The sequence below is a fragment of the Tenebrio molitor genome, chromosome 1 (genome assembly GCF_963966145.1).
Source record: "Tenebrio molitor chromosome 1, icTenMoli1.1, whole genome shotgun sequence".
NCBI classification, from domain to species: Eukaryota; Metazoa; Arthropoda; class Insecta; order Coleoptera; family Tenebrionidae; genus Tenebrio; species Tenebrio molitor.
Window position 1 is genome coordinate 12,601,699 of NC_091046.1, and position 17,415 is coordinate 12,619,113.

At 33.3% G+C, this 17,415-nt stretch overlaps 1 protein-coding gene across 3 annotated transcripts in view; it reads left to right on the plus strand.

Annotated features, from left to right (window-relative positions):
- Positions 1-3,912, plus strand: part of LOC138141573 (homeobox protein OTX2-like) — an 89,183-nt gene extending 85,271 nt beyond the window's left edge. For 2 of the 3 annotated variants that reach the window (XM_069062311.1, XM_069062313.1), the window contains exon 5: positions 2,055-3,911. In XM_069062311.1, coding sequence (XP_068918412.1) covers positions 2,055-2,642 — 588 coding nt within the window. In that variant the 3' untranslated portion in view covers positions 2,643-3,911. Of the gene's footprint in view, positions 1-2,054 lie in introns of all 3 variants that reach the window. The other variant, XM_069062312.1, reaches the window with a different exon arrangement.
- Positions 3,913-17,415: the final 13,503 nt, after the last annotated feature.

Consider the following 17,415-nt stretch of genomic DNA (forward strand, 5'->3'; position numbering starts at 1 on the left):
AAATATTGAACACAAGAGCTGTTCATTTTTGTATTAATCGAAACAGTGGGAGGGTAAGGCAATTTAATTTGTTTGTTAAATAATAAATAAATAATGTCAAAGGTATTTAAAAAAATAGTAATTCGCATATTGTTCATGGTAAAGGTAGGCATTAGCTAATAATAGCTACATATCGAAGAGAGCTGAAAAAATACTTTGATAATAAAAAAATACTTCTCAAGGCTTTGAAATCTGATGCAGATGTTCATTGACGGCTTTTATTCAACTTGTAAAAAGTCCTGGGGATTGTGAGGAATCGATGTTATTTTGGTAAATATCTTTGAGTTTGTTTTTCTTTCATATATCTTGTTAAAATAGGAAACTCGAATGAACATCTCTGCGAAATTAAAAAACTTTCGGAAATATTACATCTATTTGTCTAAAATGGATCTATTCTGACTGTACTATATCTAATATCAGGTATCGGGTGTTCATTTAAATTTATCCTCAAAGTTGGCGTTGGAGAGTCGATTGTGAACGCACCACTCGTCAGTCTACAGAGTACAAACACAAACAACGTAAAAAGTGAGGTTAGATTTAAACAGCTGATAAGTGATCCGTAATCCGTGGTGCATTCACAATCGGTTCTTCAACCCCAACTTTGAGAATAAATTTAAATGAACACCCGATATAATGTTATTTGGAATAGATTATTATAAATGTTATTAGATGTTACTAAAAAAAAAAATAATTTTGAAGTTATAAATAAAAGTTTGTTTATTAAAATTTAGGAAAACAATAAACTTCACAATGTTTGTACAGTGTGGAACAAAATGATTTTGTTTTAATTTTTTAATTTCAATCTCAACATTTGGAATTTGGATATTTTATTTGTATATTTTGAGGTTAGGCTTTTTTTTTGTAGAGCGGCATTTCGTATTTTTACAAGGGTAATGCAAAGGTAACTAGATGAAAATCATTTTATTCCACAGATGTTAAAGAATTAATAAAATGATAAATCTGAACTAGTGTCTGCGTTGTGGGATAGTAGATAAATCTTGGAAAATTCTTCATAAAAACTAAAATGTTTTATTTATTGGGTACTCACTAGTCCGAACCGACGGTCGGAAAAATATTTTTTACGTTATTATCTTAACGTGGCATGCATTGCCGATAAATTCGATGAAATGCTAGAGAGAAAAACTATGCTCCTATTTTTACAAAAACATTTAGAAAAAATGTAGTGCAGACAACGGATGTTTGTTGTTATTTAATTTAACTAAAGAAATTAATTTCAACATGAATGTAAAAGTTCATGGCATATTTTTGTGTCATTTGTACTGTTGTTAGTTAATTAGTTAATTACATATTTATTTAAAAAACTGGGAATTAATGAGTTAATTTAAATGCATTTGACAGCATTTTCTCGAGAAATTCTATTCTAAAATGAGAGAATTTAACTATTGCATCCACATACTTAGTTAGTTTGTAATTATTTTTCTATATCTGAAAAGTTGCGGATTGCCCAAGAGTGAATGTAATTTCTTACAGAGTTATAATAAATTGGCAAAATTTCATTTTATTGGGTCAATTAATGACGCAAGATGACACATTGAAAGTATCAATTTTTCTGTATTTATTTATTAGGAATCAGTTACTGTTAAAGTGTCACATGGATCAATCAAAACAAAGAAGCTCACATGAGCAATAACGGCCTGTCGGCAGGGGGCGAATTTATTCCCCCAGCATCCAATCTGTGGACGCACCGCACTGGGATAACTGTATATATTTTATTCAATACAATAACACAATAGGTAGAACATGCAACGAGGGGGCAGTTTTCCATTAGTTCCCGGATTATGTGGGGTTGTTCCATGAAAACAGTCCGCCTCTTGCCTTTATAAACCTCCTCGCCGGCGAGCAACCTATAAAACATGTATTATCGCCTAACAATTTTTACTAGGGGAAACGTTAACCGTGCTCCCGATTGGTAATAAGGAACAAAAAAAAATCGCCGTAAACCAGCAGAAAATCACTCGAGCTTGTCGTTACCACCATTTGCTCATTTGTTGCAGGTCTGGTTCAAGAACCGCCGAGCCAAATGCCGTCAGCAGATGCAACAGCAGACCAACAAGCGCGCCGCCACATCTCCGGCCAAAGTTAAGGCCAGCAAGGCCTCCCCGGCTGCCACCCCCAGGACCACCCCGACTACGATCCCGGCGCCGTCCACTTCGGTGTCGCCGCCCACGATCAACATTAAGAAAGAGTCGCCGCAGATGCAGGGATACAACAGACCCACCAGCAGCATCCCTTCGCATGGTAGCGCCTCCAGCATGGTCAACAGCAGTCCATCCCCGGAATCTACGCCGCTCAACGCCTACCAGCACGAGTACAACGCTTTCAACTGGCCCATCAACGGGCACGGTCATAACTCTGCCTCCCATAACTATTACCCCCAGAATTACCCACCTTCGTACTACAGCCAAATGCAGCCAGACTACCTGAACCCTCAAAACCCCCAAAACCACATGCAAGCTATGAACAATATGGCTGGAAATTATCAAATGAGCGGGTACAGTGCTATGGGAATGGGTGCTCCGCACCACCAAAATTTTGGGTCCAGGCATTCCTCTGAGGGCCCCTTGGAGTTCAACATGGCTTAATATCTCAAGTACAAAGTGTTGTTTCTGTGTACATATCAGCTATGGAGCGATGATTGTGAGTGTGTTTGTGTAAATTTTGTAAATTCTAATGCGAAAACGACAAGAGACAGATTTGTAAATATATACATTTACTTCGTCCAAGGGTTATGCGAAAATAACCCAAGTGGTTCTTGTATGGGTATGTAGATATGTATATTGAATTGTCCCATATCGGAAACCTATATCTGAGAAAGGACTTTAGACTAGAACCATTTTAACTTTATTAAAAAATAATGTACATAATAATAAGTAATTGAACAATTATGTATTTTCAGTAAAGTAAAGTTGCATCTTTTCTGACTGTACCGTAAGCAACGAATTTATTTGCGAGAAAATTAGATTTAGAATGTTAAAGTATTTGTAAGGAACGGTATCGTTTGAAATCGATGTGATTTTATCCTTGTATTTTATTATTTTAAGATTTACAAAGTCAGTTCGGGTATTCCACCTTAAAATATTTTTATTTGTAAGTTTCATTTTACTTGTTTTTTAATTGGGCCGGCCGGTAGCCTCGTTGCAAGGCAAAATGTTGCATTTGATTTGGGGCCGACCTTACTTGTCTAGGACATTTTCACAGAATTTTAAAAGGAAACTTGCAAAGGAAAATACTTGACGAAGATTACCTAATATCGAATTTTTGGTGATTACTATTAGATTGTGTTAATAGCCTGAAGCATATCTTCAGGTATTAAATTTAAAAGTTTTGTATGCCGTTTTGTAACATTATTTTAACTGTAACTGTCAATATGGTGAAACACAAATTGCAATTTTTCTATATAACTTGACGTTTGTATCTAATTTCACAATTCCTGTAATTTTAATAGGTATTGTTTTTAACTGAAGCCCGAATTTTTCAAATGTGAAAATGATTGTATATTTACAGAAAAACTAGTATCTAAATTTAAAAAAAAATAAAAAAAGAATTTAAAAACAGTTAAAAAAATAAAAACATGTTAAATAAAAAAATTAAATAAATAATAAATCTCTATCAATACATCATAATTCTTTAGGATTAATGTATTGTCAGAGATTTAAGAAAAAGTTAAAAAACTATTTAGATAGTAAGTCTCTCGCCTTATTGATATAATTTAACATTTTTGTACATAAAATTCCGCGTAAAGAAGTTTAAAGAAAATATATTCACAATTCGGGCTTCAGCAGTTCATATTTACTTCACTTTTTCGTTTTTTACACTTCATTTTTCACACATTTTTTTTTTAACTATTTACAGTAATTAAATTAGTTACAAACGTCAAATTTTGTAGTTTAACTTGTAACTTGAATGAAATAAATAAGTATTTTATGAATTTCTTTGGTTTTATTGAATTCCTTTTAAATAAATTTTTCAATAAAAGTTCCACTCTTTTTCAGTTATTATTAGTGCCTTAAAAATGAAACTTTAAATTCAAGGCTGGTGTACATAATATGTAAAATCCATTCACGCTGTTTTGGCAAAATGGGAGGCCATGGAAAATTTTCTAAGTTTGAGGTTATAAATAGCGTCAATGTCTAATGCATTGTTGTCAGTTTTACTAGTATACAATAGAAGAATACTCATTCATCACGGGAAATTTAGCAACATGTTATGTTCATTTTGATAGGTCTGCATGTCAGGAACTTTGGTGACGGAAATCAAAATGTTAAAAAAATAAATCATGGCGTCCCATTATGCCAAAACAAGGTGAACGGTGTTCACTCGTATACCAGAATGGATATCATTCTGGTGAGAAACAGAAATAAATGGTAAAATTATAAGTTTAAGTTGCTGTTGCAAAGTTATCTGATTTGAAAAATGAACGCAAAATTTACCTTGAAATTTCCTAATAATTTGGACCTAATCGCTGTGATCATTTTGTAATAAGACTGTATTATAGACTGGCAAATTTAAGTGCATATAGGTACGTGTAATACGCTGGCGAGAGTTTAAGTAAAATAAGTTAAAATAAAATTATATATCACAAAAACTCTTTCACAAATTTACGAAAAATATAACGATTCAAAAAATCTGTTTGAAGAAAACCAGGAAGTAAATAAAATCCCTCGTCACCATAAAAACATATACATACCTATTTAAGAAATCTACACATTCTGCATCTTAAAATGCATAATAAAGTTGTATTCAACCAAGAAATTAAAGACACGTATAATAGTTTGATAGTTCTGAAAGTCTTTGGAATTTCTTGTAACAAAGATTAGAACTCAGATCAGGAAGCGATAAGCGCATGATAGTTTGCTGTCAAAACAACACTCTTCGGACATCGCTAGTAAAATGAGGTGTAGTACCGTCGTGTTTAAACCATATTTGGATGTTTCGAAATAAGAATATGGGCATATGATTTGCTAAAGATTCAAGATATTTTGTACAATTGAAGCAATCTTGCTGAAATTCAAATTTGCCTGTCAAATTTCCACCCATCACGCCAACCCATAAGCTGATTCCAAATTTTGTAAGATACTGGGTGACTACAAATGTAAAAAAAATATTTTTTACGTCTCCTGTAGAATTAGAAAGAGTTACATAATTTCAAAAGTACTATACTTTGTTCAGCGAGAGATTGGAAGATTTTAAATTATATTAAATTAACCCAACACTACAAAATGCACTAGAATACATTAATTAGAGCATAATTTCAGGGCAAAAATATTACTGCTTGAAGGATATATTTCAAATTTTACGTGCGCTAGGTACTACTTCCTCTACGTAGAATTTAGCGACTTTCATGTCAACCAATCTCTCGCTGGAGAAACTATACCTTATTCAGTTTAATGATACTTTTTGTAGGTATATATGTACCTACCTATCTATAATTGCTTATCAACGGAAAATAAAGCAAAATTAAGTATACTTTTCCGAAACATTTTGCCTTGTCTTTGGCAATTTTTTCTTCAATTCCTTTAAATCGATTATGTATTTAATTTTCCTGATAAGCTATATCATCTTGACTCTCGTCCGAAAATCAAAAGTTTAGGGGTGGTAGAGTTCAAATCATAGCGGTAGAGTCATTCAATCAACCCGCTTGTGATACATTAGTCCCTTGCGAGAATTTATTTATATGAACAAAATTAATCACCACAGAAGTGCGGAAAGACTTGTTCGTGCACCGATAATACCTTTTAATCCGTGAATGGGAAACCTTCGCAGTAACACGAAACCGCTACCCAAATTGAAAATGCCCGAAATTAATCTAAATACACAAAAGGCACGTGTCTGACGTGTGGCCTAATTCATTTCTAAATAATTGAAGGCCATCGGTGTTTGGTTTCTGCCTCTAGTACTCTGCGCGAAAAGCCTTTCCTTACACAAACACTCATGATTCCTTCTAAAACAATAAAAAGACAATTTTAAATATAAGTGTACATCGCTTTTCGATTAAGAGCCAGTTCCTTATCGATCGGGGTACTACGGATTTAATTCGAATGACATTTGACCATAATCCTGCTAAAAGTGATGGCGTAATCAACGACAGTATTAATTATGAAGGCTATATACAAAGAACCCTCTTTGAGAGGAGCCACCTCACACGACTGCAGTTTGTTCATATTCAGGAGGTTAATAGTAATCGAATGTGGCCGATATCTGAGTGCCTCCTGCTGCGTTCCTGCGAGACAGGACTTTGCTCTTTGCATTGACAGTAATCTGATCCTGCAACAAAAAACCCTGATCGATACGTGCCCCGTCCTAACTATGCCACACACGCGCTGCTTAAATAGATTGTTGAATGTGAAGTCGAAGGCAGAGGCGCTTCTTTTTGTTATATTTTTTATTGCAAAATACATAAAAATGCCAACCACACGTCATTAGACACGTAGAACGAAAAAAGTAAATTTTTTAAATAGACAAGAAAATACCATTTTGTTATTACGTAATAAAGGTCAATGACATCCTTAATAGTAATAGAACTTTTCAAAAAAAATGTATATGGTGGTGGCTATTTGTGTTTCTAATAGGTGTAGTCAGCTAAAACACATATTATGCAGGTTGGGGCACCTTGAATGCAGAGAGAAAAAAATATTTTGCTTGTGCGTTGAGCCATTTCCATCATTATCTCGAAAATGAGTAGGTAACCACGAAAATGCTCTTTTCATACTGAAAGACATATGTGGCCAATAGGGGAGTAGGTACTCTTATATTCTGAAACCGAGTTCATGGATATTTAACAACTATGACAGTATATAAACTCTTCTGGGTCGGAACATTATTCAATCGGAGTAGAATACATCCTTATAATATAATTTTTCTATTATTCTTCCTTCTGATTATCGTGTACCATGGAAATTAATTCTAGCTATCCATCAAATAGACAATTAAAAGCTAATCACATTTGGCGTTCTGAAAGCGGTTGTACAAAATTTTCAACCCACTCCATACTGTGGCGTTTTGACTTCATATCAAAGATCAAAGTTTCATTCGCCGCACCGTAACAAATCTCTCTAAAAATCCCGAATCCTGGTCGAGGATAGTCAAATGTGTCTCAAACGTTCAAATGTGTTTCATACTGCATGAAGTAAGCTGAACATCAGAGTCACTAATAAAGATGTTTTGCAGAAATTACTGCACATGGGAAAAATAATGAAATTTAAAGAATCACTTAGTGTTTACAATTCGAACTTGATTAGGTACTTCCTTTATAATAAATACATTTTATTGTTAAACTAAACCTGATGAGCGTTATTGTTATACGAGTTGTACAAGACAGTGATTGTCAAACGATAGGGTTTAGGGCACGACGAGCCTAAAGGACTGTGAAAATGTTTGGATATTGTGTTCCACAAATCTTTCACATCCACTACATTATAAGTATCTAATAATGAACTATATTTTTATAAATAATTCCGTGCCAGTAATGGAAAGTATTGTGTTTAGCGCTTTGTTGTAGGTATATTTTCCATTCCATGTGAATATGTTGAGTGTAAATAAAATTTTATGGCTTTACTATGAAAGCAGCAAGACACACCGATTAAAAGGGCATACCTATCTAACCATTTGAGTCTGTAATTTTTTATGAAACTTGATTGAGAAAAGCATATGTTTCATAAATATATTAAAATAGAGCAGTTACCCTTAGTAATAATAATCAAAATATTTTTTATAAAGTTTATAAAAAAACTAGAGGACGCATTAAACTGAAACATTTACATATTCTGTTAGACACATTTGAGACAATTGTACTCGTTTCAATTTTTTGTTTGATGAAGGATTAGTGAACCATTAAGCTCTCATTACTTGTATGAACCTTAAATAACACGTTTCAATTTGCACATGCAAATAATAATCCATAGTTTCTGTGCCTTTGTACGTTTTGTAAAAAAATCATAGCAGTCAGTTAGGATTAACATAGATAGAAATAGAGCCGAGTATTTTAGCGAGCTTTCGGCACAAAGTAATCTATTATTTAGTACAACATAATCTGTCAAAGCAGTGCATTTGTCCCTATCTCATGTGTACAGGCAGAGAGACCAGTCAGAAGCAGAACGACGTACCAATTTAATTTATTTCAACACTTGAATGTTTCATGTCACGATTGAAAAAATATTATTTGTCTTTAAATGTCACTTTCATTATACAATATGACCAACGAAAAGAGAGATAAGGGTTGGCTTCGGAAAACAAAATTTACGACGTGCTAACTTAATAAGCTGTGACTTGTTAATAATTTTAATATTCACATAAATTCTATTTTTTACTCGAGAATACAAAGTATTCATAAAATAATCTTATTCTCGAAATGTTTCCAACCTTGTTTGCTGTTCCTGAAGTGCAAAAGCTTACTTCACAATCGTTGTTAGTATGACTGAAGTTACGCCATATCGAGGAAGTTATACATATAATAATATAACTTCCTTGCGCCACATGTTTTCAGAAAAGTTTGTTGATTACTGCATTTTCATAATTTTCCTTACTCGTTGCCTTATGCACGTACACTTCTATTCAAAAAAAGCGCGTACAAGTAGTGAGCACAATTTTGGCTAGATTGCCATATTGTAAACCTATCCTTTGATTGTTGTTACTTAGAAACCTGTAACAAAACCCATGCTGATAGCTGGATTTTATCGATGTATTTTTCAGAGATTTTAATGTGTGTAAATGTTTTGAATTACTGAATTACTACAAACACAACTCAAACTTTTATTCGTAAATTTATAGAAAAAGGCAACTCTCAACAATCTAACAACAATTTCAAAATTTATAAAAAGCAATTTTCACACATTTGACATACATACAAAATGTCAGTAATACCGTAATACGTTTTCTTGAAAACGCTTAATTAATTTTATCCCCATTTACATTAGCTCTCAATACGTGTACGCTTTTTTTTTAATAGAAGTGTACACCGTAAATTAATATGAAAATATTTTTCCCGGTTTGAGTCGTTAAACCAAACTACTAATTTACAATTAATCGGTGTAGAAATGTTTGATTGGCTGTTCTGCATAGATGAAAATTTGCTATCACAAGTGAACAATAGGAGGAGAACAATTAAGTACCAAACAGAAAACGTTAAGCGTAGGAATAAACACGTGGCGGGCTAATGAACAGATCACGTGTCTACTAATCTGGCTGATCTAGTAGTCTGGTTGCGAACACGTGCCACTCTTTTCTGACAATTGACAGTGTAACCTTTCAAGAATAATTCATTTCAAATTTGGCACCACTTTATATGAATCATGAGAAAACTGAAAAGAGTGATAAGTGACAAATATCGTAAGTAATAAATAAATAAATAATTTGTATGAAGACGTGCCAGGGTACTGGGCTTCCATATCGGTGAGCACGACCAAACATTGAACGCATCTGCTGACCCTAAGTTATTATAGTGTCGTCGAGTTAGGGGTTAAAATCTTAATTTATTAGGTTTTTATTACTGGATTATGGATATTTTTAGCTTTCATCAATTTTATTCATTGGTTTTAGCTATAGTGCCAGCATTATGTTTTATAAGTAATAGATGCAGTGAGCTGAATGGACATGCGAATGCCACACAACTGTAATAAATTTTCGCCTGAAATGACCATTATGGGTGACACGTTGAGGAAGAACCCGGAAGAAGAAATTTGTTTTTGATTAGGGTTCGCACCTTCACCTTGTTCCCACGCCTGCTTCCTTTGTACACAGCACTGGTGAATTATTACCAATACGCCGTGTAATTTCCGATTTTGTAAGTGAAGACAGGTGGACCCAGGTAAATTTTCTAGACCGAAGAGAATTTGGATCAAGCTTTCACTTTTCCTTATTACGAAGAGTAGCATTATTTCCAAACTTTTTCCTTATTGGTTATTATGATAAGCACAAATCCTAGTCGATAAAAATCTATATCAAAAAACGCAAATAATTATTTATTCTGTTTTGTAAGCATTAACAAAGTAACAATTTGCTAGAACTATTTTACAAAATATTGCTTACAAGTAAATATTGTTTCAAAAAATTGAGTTGCGCATTGCCAAATCCGCATACACATAAATGTTCATTAACTTATAAATTTTCAAAAATGTAAGTAAATCTAAAATTTTTGTAATTTAAATAATAAAAAGAAAATGAAATTGAACAATTAAATGATTTGCAAATTCCTTCTCGAACATAGGTTCGCACAAACATTCGGCATTTTTCCGTTATTAAATTCACGACACCGAGCTTCGACAAATAAACGATGTGTGTAGACGTGTGGTTGTTATTCGGCAAATAGTTCGGCGAATATCGCATGTGTGGCACCGGCTTAAGACCCACCTTTTCCAAATAGATACATACGACGCCTGACCCTGTATAATGTAATATGGTTTCTTTTATTTGCAATTTGTAATTATTTGTAAGTAGTGTATCACTCTACCTGAGAGTTTTTTCTTTCATGGTAAATTACATTTTATTTTGTCATTATATGTACATATATCTGCGTGAATGTCCATACTTTCTGTTTTTCCATCGGAAAATTTCAAGTACATACAACATTTCGAATAAGTTTTTTTGTTCTGATTCACAAAAATGTGATAAATGAAATGAAATGAAATGAAATAAATTTTTTGGAATCTACATGTTATGCGTTTCACGTTCAATGACTCACACGTTGTTGAATTAGATAATTTATTTGTACTTATTTATAGTGAACTGTTAAAAATCAATCGTTTTCATTTCTCAGCGAGTAAAATGAGTAAAATTTATTTGAAACGATAATGTGAAATAAACGAGTGAGGACATGCTGAAACGAATACTGCTTTGTGATGACGTCGATGAATTATGTGGGAGTTCCTTGCACGAACCCCATAAAAGGCAACACATCAACAATGACTAGGCCGAATCCCCAAATTTGCTCAACAAAACCGTAAAAAATGGCAATAATTTATATCCCCTAATATAAAGACCACTAAAATTGCGAATGAATAGTGGAGAAATTTTATTTTTAGGTCGACAATTTGATATCCGGAGAGGGATGAATCTCACCGTGGCGTGTTGAATTTTTAAGTAAATATATCTGTACATTTTATGGTCACCTGAATTATGGTTTCCGGATGTATTCAGCCTAGTGGGTTGGCTTTATGGAGTTAATCTCATAGGGCTGCACGTAATTCCGGAAATATTTCATTTTTAGAAATGTGGCGACTAAATTTATGACTGTCGCGGTCAAAAACACAACAAAATTTATTTTACTTGAAGAAAAATATAAATTTCAAGTGTACAGACAAAACAGAATTTGCAGTTGCTTAGAGGCATTTTGAACAAAAGCGAAAGGTCTGCATAATTGTGAAGGGGTTTCTGGTTTCTACGTATTTCCTATAAAACTTTTAGGCGAGCTTTCAACGCGGTTAATGTTGTGGAAACCTACTTGTCAATAATGGAAAGACAAGGATCGGTATCCTGCAGCGCACCAACCTGTTAACTAAAAGGACACTCAACTCAGGAACAAAAAAAGCGCCAGGAGGGTTTACTCGAAACTCCCCTGTATGCAAAATCTCTACCATAATTAATTCCTGGTAGGACGAACCACAAAGTGACTGTTGGAGCGTCTGCGAGTGTCCTGCAGTCAGGATTATAAAAAGGGCAGAAGAAGAGAATGCTGTCATTATTTTAATGAATTATTTATTAAGATTACTCTGTTTTCCGTTTCCATGTTAGCGAATTCTTAAATTTTTAATTTACCTTTTGTCGCAGAAGAATATATTATCTCGATCGGTAATGTTGTTTGAGAAAATTTATACAGTCTAATCTGTAATTTAATTATAGGATTTTTAAACGATCGATGGCTTCGGAGTAATGAGTTGATTGAAGTTTCGAAACAGCCGATCGCAGTGGTAAATTAGCGAAAGATCAAAAGATCGGTCGTGATAGGTTTTAACTGGGCATGTAATCGCGTCGGCTAAATTTTAAATTTCCAACTTTGGGTTTTGCTCTGCGCTCTATTGAATTACACATCCGGTGAACACGGAGCGGCATAATACAACGAATCAATGACTTTAAATCCGATTTTACTGTTTGATTTTTGACTTTCGGCTTTTTATTTAATATCCCTTTATTTCCTGATCAATTTGTCTTTGTTTCATGCACTGTCAAACGTGCATGCTGAAATCGACTGCAGACTATACTGTTCATATGTATGTACGAGTATAAGTGCATACGTATGTAGGCCTGTTATTACTGTCATCGTCAGATGTTATCAAAACCATAACATTACTTACATAATTACTCATTACATAATGTATCGAACGTTTTTATATCCTGTGGTAACTTTTGTTGTAGGCACCAAAATGGTAGATACATACTGATAAATGAGTGATGTTCGGTATGTAGAAAGTTTACTTTCTTTGATATGGACAGGAAAGTAGTCTTCTTGAAAAATGTACAAATAATTGCACTTGCAAGTCTCGAGCTCTTGAATCGCCCAGACATTTTCGATTGGATTTAGCCCTGGACAACGATGTAGCCCTATGGTGGACAAGTTTTTTACGTTTATTTATAATTAGTCCGCTCAAATACATACAATGATCTAAACAGTGGAAACGGTTGCTAATTAGTGTTACATTCCATTAAGAAGAAATTTTTGCTTATGAAATGAAGATATATTATGAATATGTTAATATGTATTTCATTATAATAGGTACCTAGATGTATTTCTTTCAGTTAAAAACAGTCGTTAATTGTCTAAATTTAGACAACATATGAGATAACTTTACATGGACACATTAAATGGACACAATGGCCAATAATGGTCTCTAATATTTTCGGCTTGGATTTTGTCACAAAATTAATGTCTCGTATCCCACCTCCACCCGGCGGCACGGCAATTTTGCCGGACTACATACACTATTACGGATAATACTATCAAGTAATAGTGCAGTGCTTATCAACATAATTACCGGCGTCTCGCCTCCGCATTTTGACTTTTTTGTGTTTTATGTTCTGTGTCAATGTTAAGGAATTTCCTCACGATGTGACATGAGTATAATAATATACCTTTTTGAATTTCAACCACCAATGTGTTCTCTAAGTCCAAAATTTTTAAATTTTTAAAAAGAGATTGGGGTACTATTCCTGTTGCTGAAATTATAAATGGTAAAATCGAAATTTTTTCTAAACACCAAAGATTTCTCATAGCAACGGAGAGTTCTAAATATTTATTAATTTTTGTATTATATATCTGTGTTATATTGTGTGAATTTGGAACAGCTATATCTAAAAGATATGCTTGCTTTTGTTGTTTATTTAAAATAATAATGTCTGGTCTGTTATGCTGAATGTGAATGTCAGTTAAAAACTGTCCGATCAAAATATAATTTGTAATTGTCATTTTCTAAACAACTTTCTGGTTTATAAATGTAATGTGGTTGTGTATCCTTTAATAAATTGAATTAAATGTTATTAATAATTAATAGGTGATGCTACTCTTTATTATTAACAATTACCTATTGTTAAAACAATCTTATAATAAAGGGTGTTCATTTAATATTCTGGCAGCATCACCTATGGAAATCTTTTGTTTTGAAAAACGGATGTCGCAGCGTTAAAATAGGACATAACCTCACTAAAAAATAACAGCATGACACGAATTATGATAAAAAAAAGTAACACAATTAGAATTCACGCACAAATTAATCAATTTATTAAATGAGGTGCTGGAAATGTCTACCTTCTTCTTTTCGAAACAATTTGTGGCACGTTCCTGCTTTCCTACATAAAGTTCAGCCTGTTGCGTTGCGATAACTGACGCACTGAAGTGTGGGGAACATTTTGCATTATTTCTCTTGCAGTTTCAATAACTGCACTAATTGCAGCAGTGCGTTTTAGCGGCGGACCTGTGGTTTTTCTTCGGTAAACGCCTCCCTCCGTCAACAATAACATTGGGAAATTCGGCGATAAACTCGCCTAAGCAGTTTTGTACGGAGTAGATCCATTAACCATTCACTTTCAAACCATTGCGATTGCGAAAATAACTTTCAATCTAAACTTGTCTGAACCCAAATGTCAAAATTGACAGTTCTACTCTAATTTTACTAACGGGAAGTTCAAACGACGACATGCCTTCACAGAAACAAAATATTTCCATAGGTAATGCTACCAGAATATTAAATGAACACCCGATATTATTATAACAGTTATTTATGTAACATGTGTGTAATGTATGTACGTTTTAAAGCGAGTGGTTTGTTTAAAGCACAAACGGAACGAGTGCTTCTAAAACTACGAATTTTAAGAAAACGTTCTATCAACAACAAAAATATTAAGATTTTAGCGAATGTGGCATTTAAAAAATAAACATGGAAGTCGCTATAGTCGCTCTTGTTCATTTGTATCGTTTTGCAAAAGAACAATGTTCACTTCTGTAACATCGCATCAGGGTGAGTGAATAATACATTCTGATTTGTGTCTGGTAGTGATTTTTCGAAGAATACATTAAAATAATGGATCAGAGTGAAGAAGCCGATATGAATTGTACACTTCCTAATATTTCGGAGGAAGCAAATATGTACTGCAACAGCAAATTAATTCGAAGAAAATTCTGATTGATTTGTTTTAAATTGTGTATGCTGTAAAGCTCATGCATGTTCAAAGTGTGTGTAAAACTACTAAAACTCAGTATTTTACGCAGTGTTGTAGATAATAGATATTTACGAACTGAGTGCAAGAAGCCATTTTTCGTACATGAGCGCATTATTTGAAGCACAAGCGACGAAGGAACGAGTGCTTCATTTGCGCGAATGTGCCAAATACGTCTTCATCCATCAATCTGTTAATAATAATCGCATCGTTACTTAGATCGGTCCTATCTCGTTTAAAATGTGTGTAGCACTTCAACACACTACGTTTTGTCTCAAAAGACACAACTTTTTAAATTATTACTTTGTGTTGATTAATTTATTTATGTTAAAATAAATTAGAAAAACGTCAAAATGACATTTATTTATAACTTTATTTAAAAGAGAACTCATTTCCTAAATATAAAAAATGTGTTTCATTTTTCTTTTATTTACAGGAAAATTTTAAATTATCTGTGTCATTGATAGAGTACAGTCCAAACGTATAATATTACATACAACAATAGGTTAATAGTGTACAGACGAAATTCTTTAATCTTTGGGTGCAATAAGTTTATTTGTCTATTTTGCGTTTAGAATAAGTCTATTCTAGCATCCAAATGACGTTATTTGAGTGCTTTAATAGGTCGTTAGCGCGTGTTAGAATAGACTAGTAAAATTTACTGTATTGATGTTGGTAGCATGAACTGTCAACTGACAGACGTCAAAAAATAAATAACGCAGAGAACAAAGCAAATTAATAAATAACAATGAACAAAACGTTTAATTTTCATTCTGGGATTTGGACTTCTCCGGCAGTAAATTTTCTAACGTCTTTGTGCAGTTTGCCTAATTTGCGGCGGCGTTAGTGATAAACTTTCTTCAGCATTCATTTTCAAACATCAAATGCGAAAATAAAAAAAATCTGACGTTTTAAATTACTTTTTTTCACAGCCGGCTAAAATTATGCAATATAAAAATGTCACCAACTACCGCAAAATTCCCTACATAGAAAAAATACGGAGTAGAGCATCAATAAGCAAGCAGACGAAGCAGCACATTTTAAAAGCTTTCAACAAAATAAAAGAAATGAGCCATGGAGATAATGGAAACGTAATGAAAAAATACAAAATTGTAGAAGCAAATAACGTGATACATAACCTAACTTTTTGAAAGTTACTAAATTTAGTAACTCTAGTTTGTCATTACGAAAATGAATTTACATGGTCCGGTTGTATAAAGCTTAGTTAACATCATGTCAGCTAACAACGCGTCAAGTCTCAAATCCGCCCATTTGATTGACTGATTCAAATCCAATGTTAAAATATCCCCCTATCAGATCGCTTCTCATTATGTTAACTTTAGCAACGAACTTGATATCGCTTTATACAGGGTCATTATAAATGATTGTCTCATCGCAGTTGCCGTTGGTGACAGCGTTTAATGTGCCGCAAGCCTTATAAAATGAGTGAGACTAGTATCGCCGATAGGTGGCACTCCTGACGGTAGTGGAAATCAAGTTTACTAGTTTGGCTAACGTTGCGAGGCTGCGGCACATCCAAAATTTGTGTGGGTTTTCAACACCAACTGCGATGGAACAATCATTTATAATGATCCTGTACAACCGGGCCTAAATGTATTAACTTATTTCTTTATTTGCATAATGATACTAAGCCTTCGAATGGATGTGGATGGAGTTGCTTCCATAATTTCTGTCCCATGTTCTTTTGTTTGGTCTTCTGTTACCGACTTTTCCTTCACAGTTTTTTTTTCTTTAAATAATTCACAGTTTTCCTTATAAACCGTGGTAAACCTCGTTATTACAATGGTCGGCTGCTTCGGTTGAAAAAGAGAATTTAAATTATTTGAAAATAATTTTACCAGTGCTTCCAGTGCAGTTTTTCTAATGATATTAAGTATACTTTTTTGTTTGACACTGTCAGAATTTGAGAATTTTCTCCTATGTGACAGGATTTTGATAAATGTCACCATGTGTCAAAACGAAACGTCAAGCTAATTTTAAAAATTTTAAGCTATTTGGAGCCTTTAAGGGCTTCGTCGAACAAAAAAACGTTGTATTCAACTCGTTCGTGTGTCCATTGGGCTTTTTTGGCACTCGTGCCAAAAAACCCCAATTTACACAAGAACTCATCAAATAAACTACATACTATAATTATTATTTTTCATATTATTGTAAAGAAAATGTAAAATGCTTTTAAAATGATATATCAATCAATCCCTGTTCCCTAGAATGATACTCAAGAGGGTGGCCAGGAGGATGAAGTTACATTGCTGAATTTACCACTATTACGAATCCCCTTCGATATCAACATTGACCAGTTACGGATTTTTTCTTCATTCTAATTGATAAACTCTATGTTATTACTTTATTAAATAATTTATTTAGTTATTTATTTTTATAATCTAATTTCCCTTTTTTCTCCATTGAGTGATATTTCTAAAAGAAAAATCTGGAACATTTAGTATTATTTTTACAAGATTTCTAAGATTTTGAAATTACATATTTCAATATTGATAACTGTTTCTCTCAAAGTTTTTTAGTTTACTACGAGAAACACTTTCACTCTTACTATTAAAACAATAACATACATTTTAACTTTATGTAATTAATCTGATAGTAAATTGTGAATGCTGTGTTAATTATTATTGTTAGTACTTTTTGCATCTATCTAGGTATAATAAATTAATATTTATATTAATCGTGATACATTCGTTT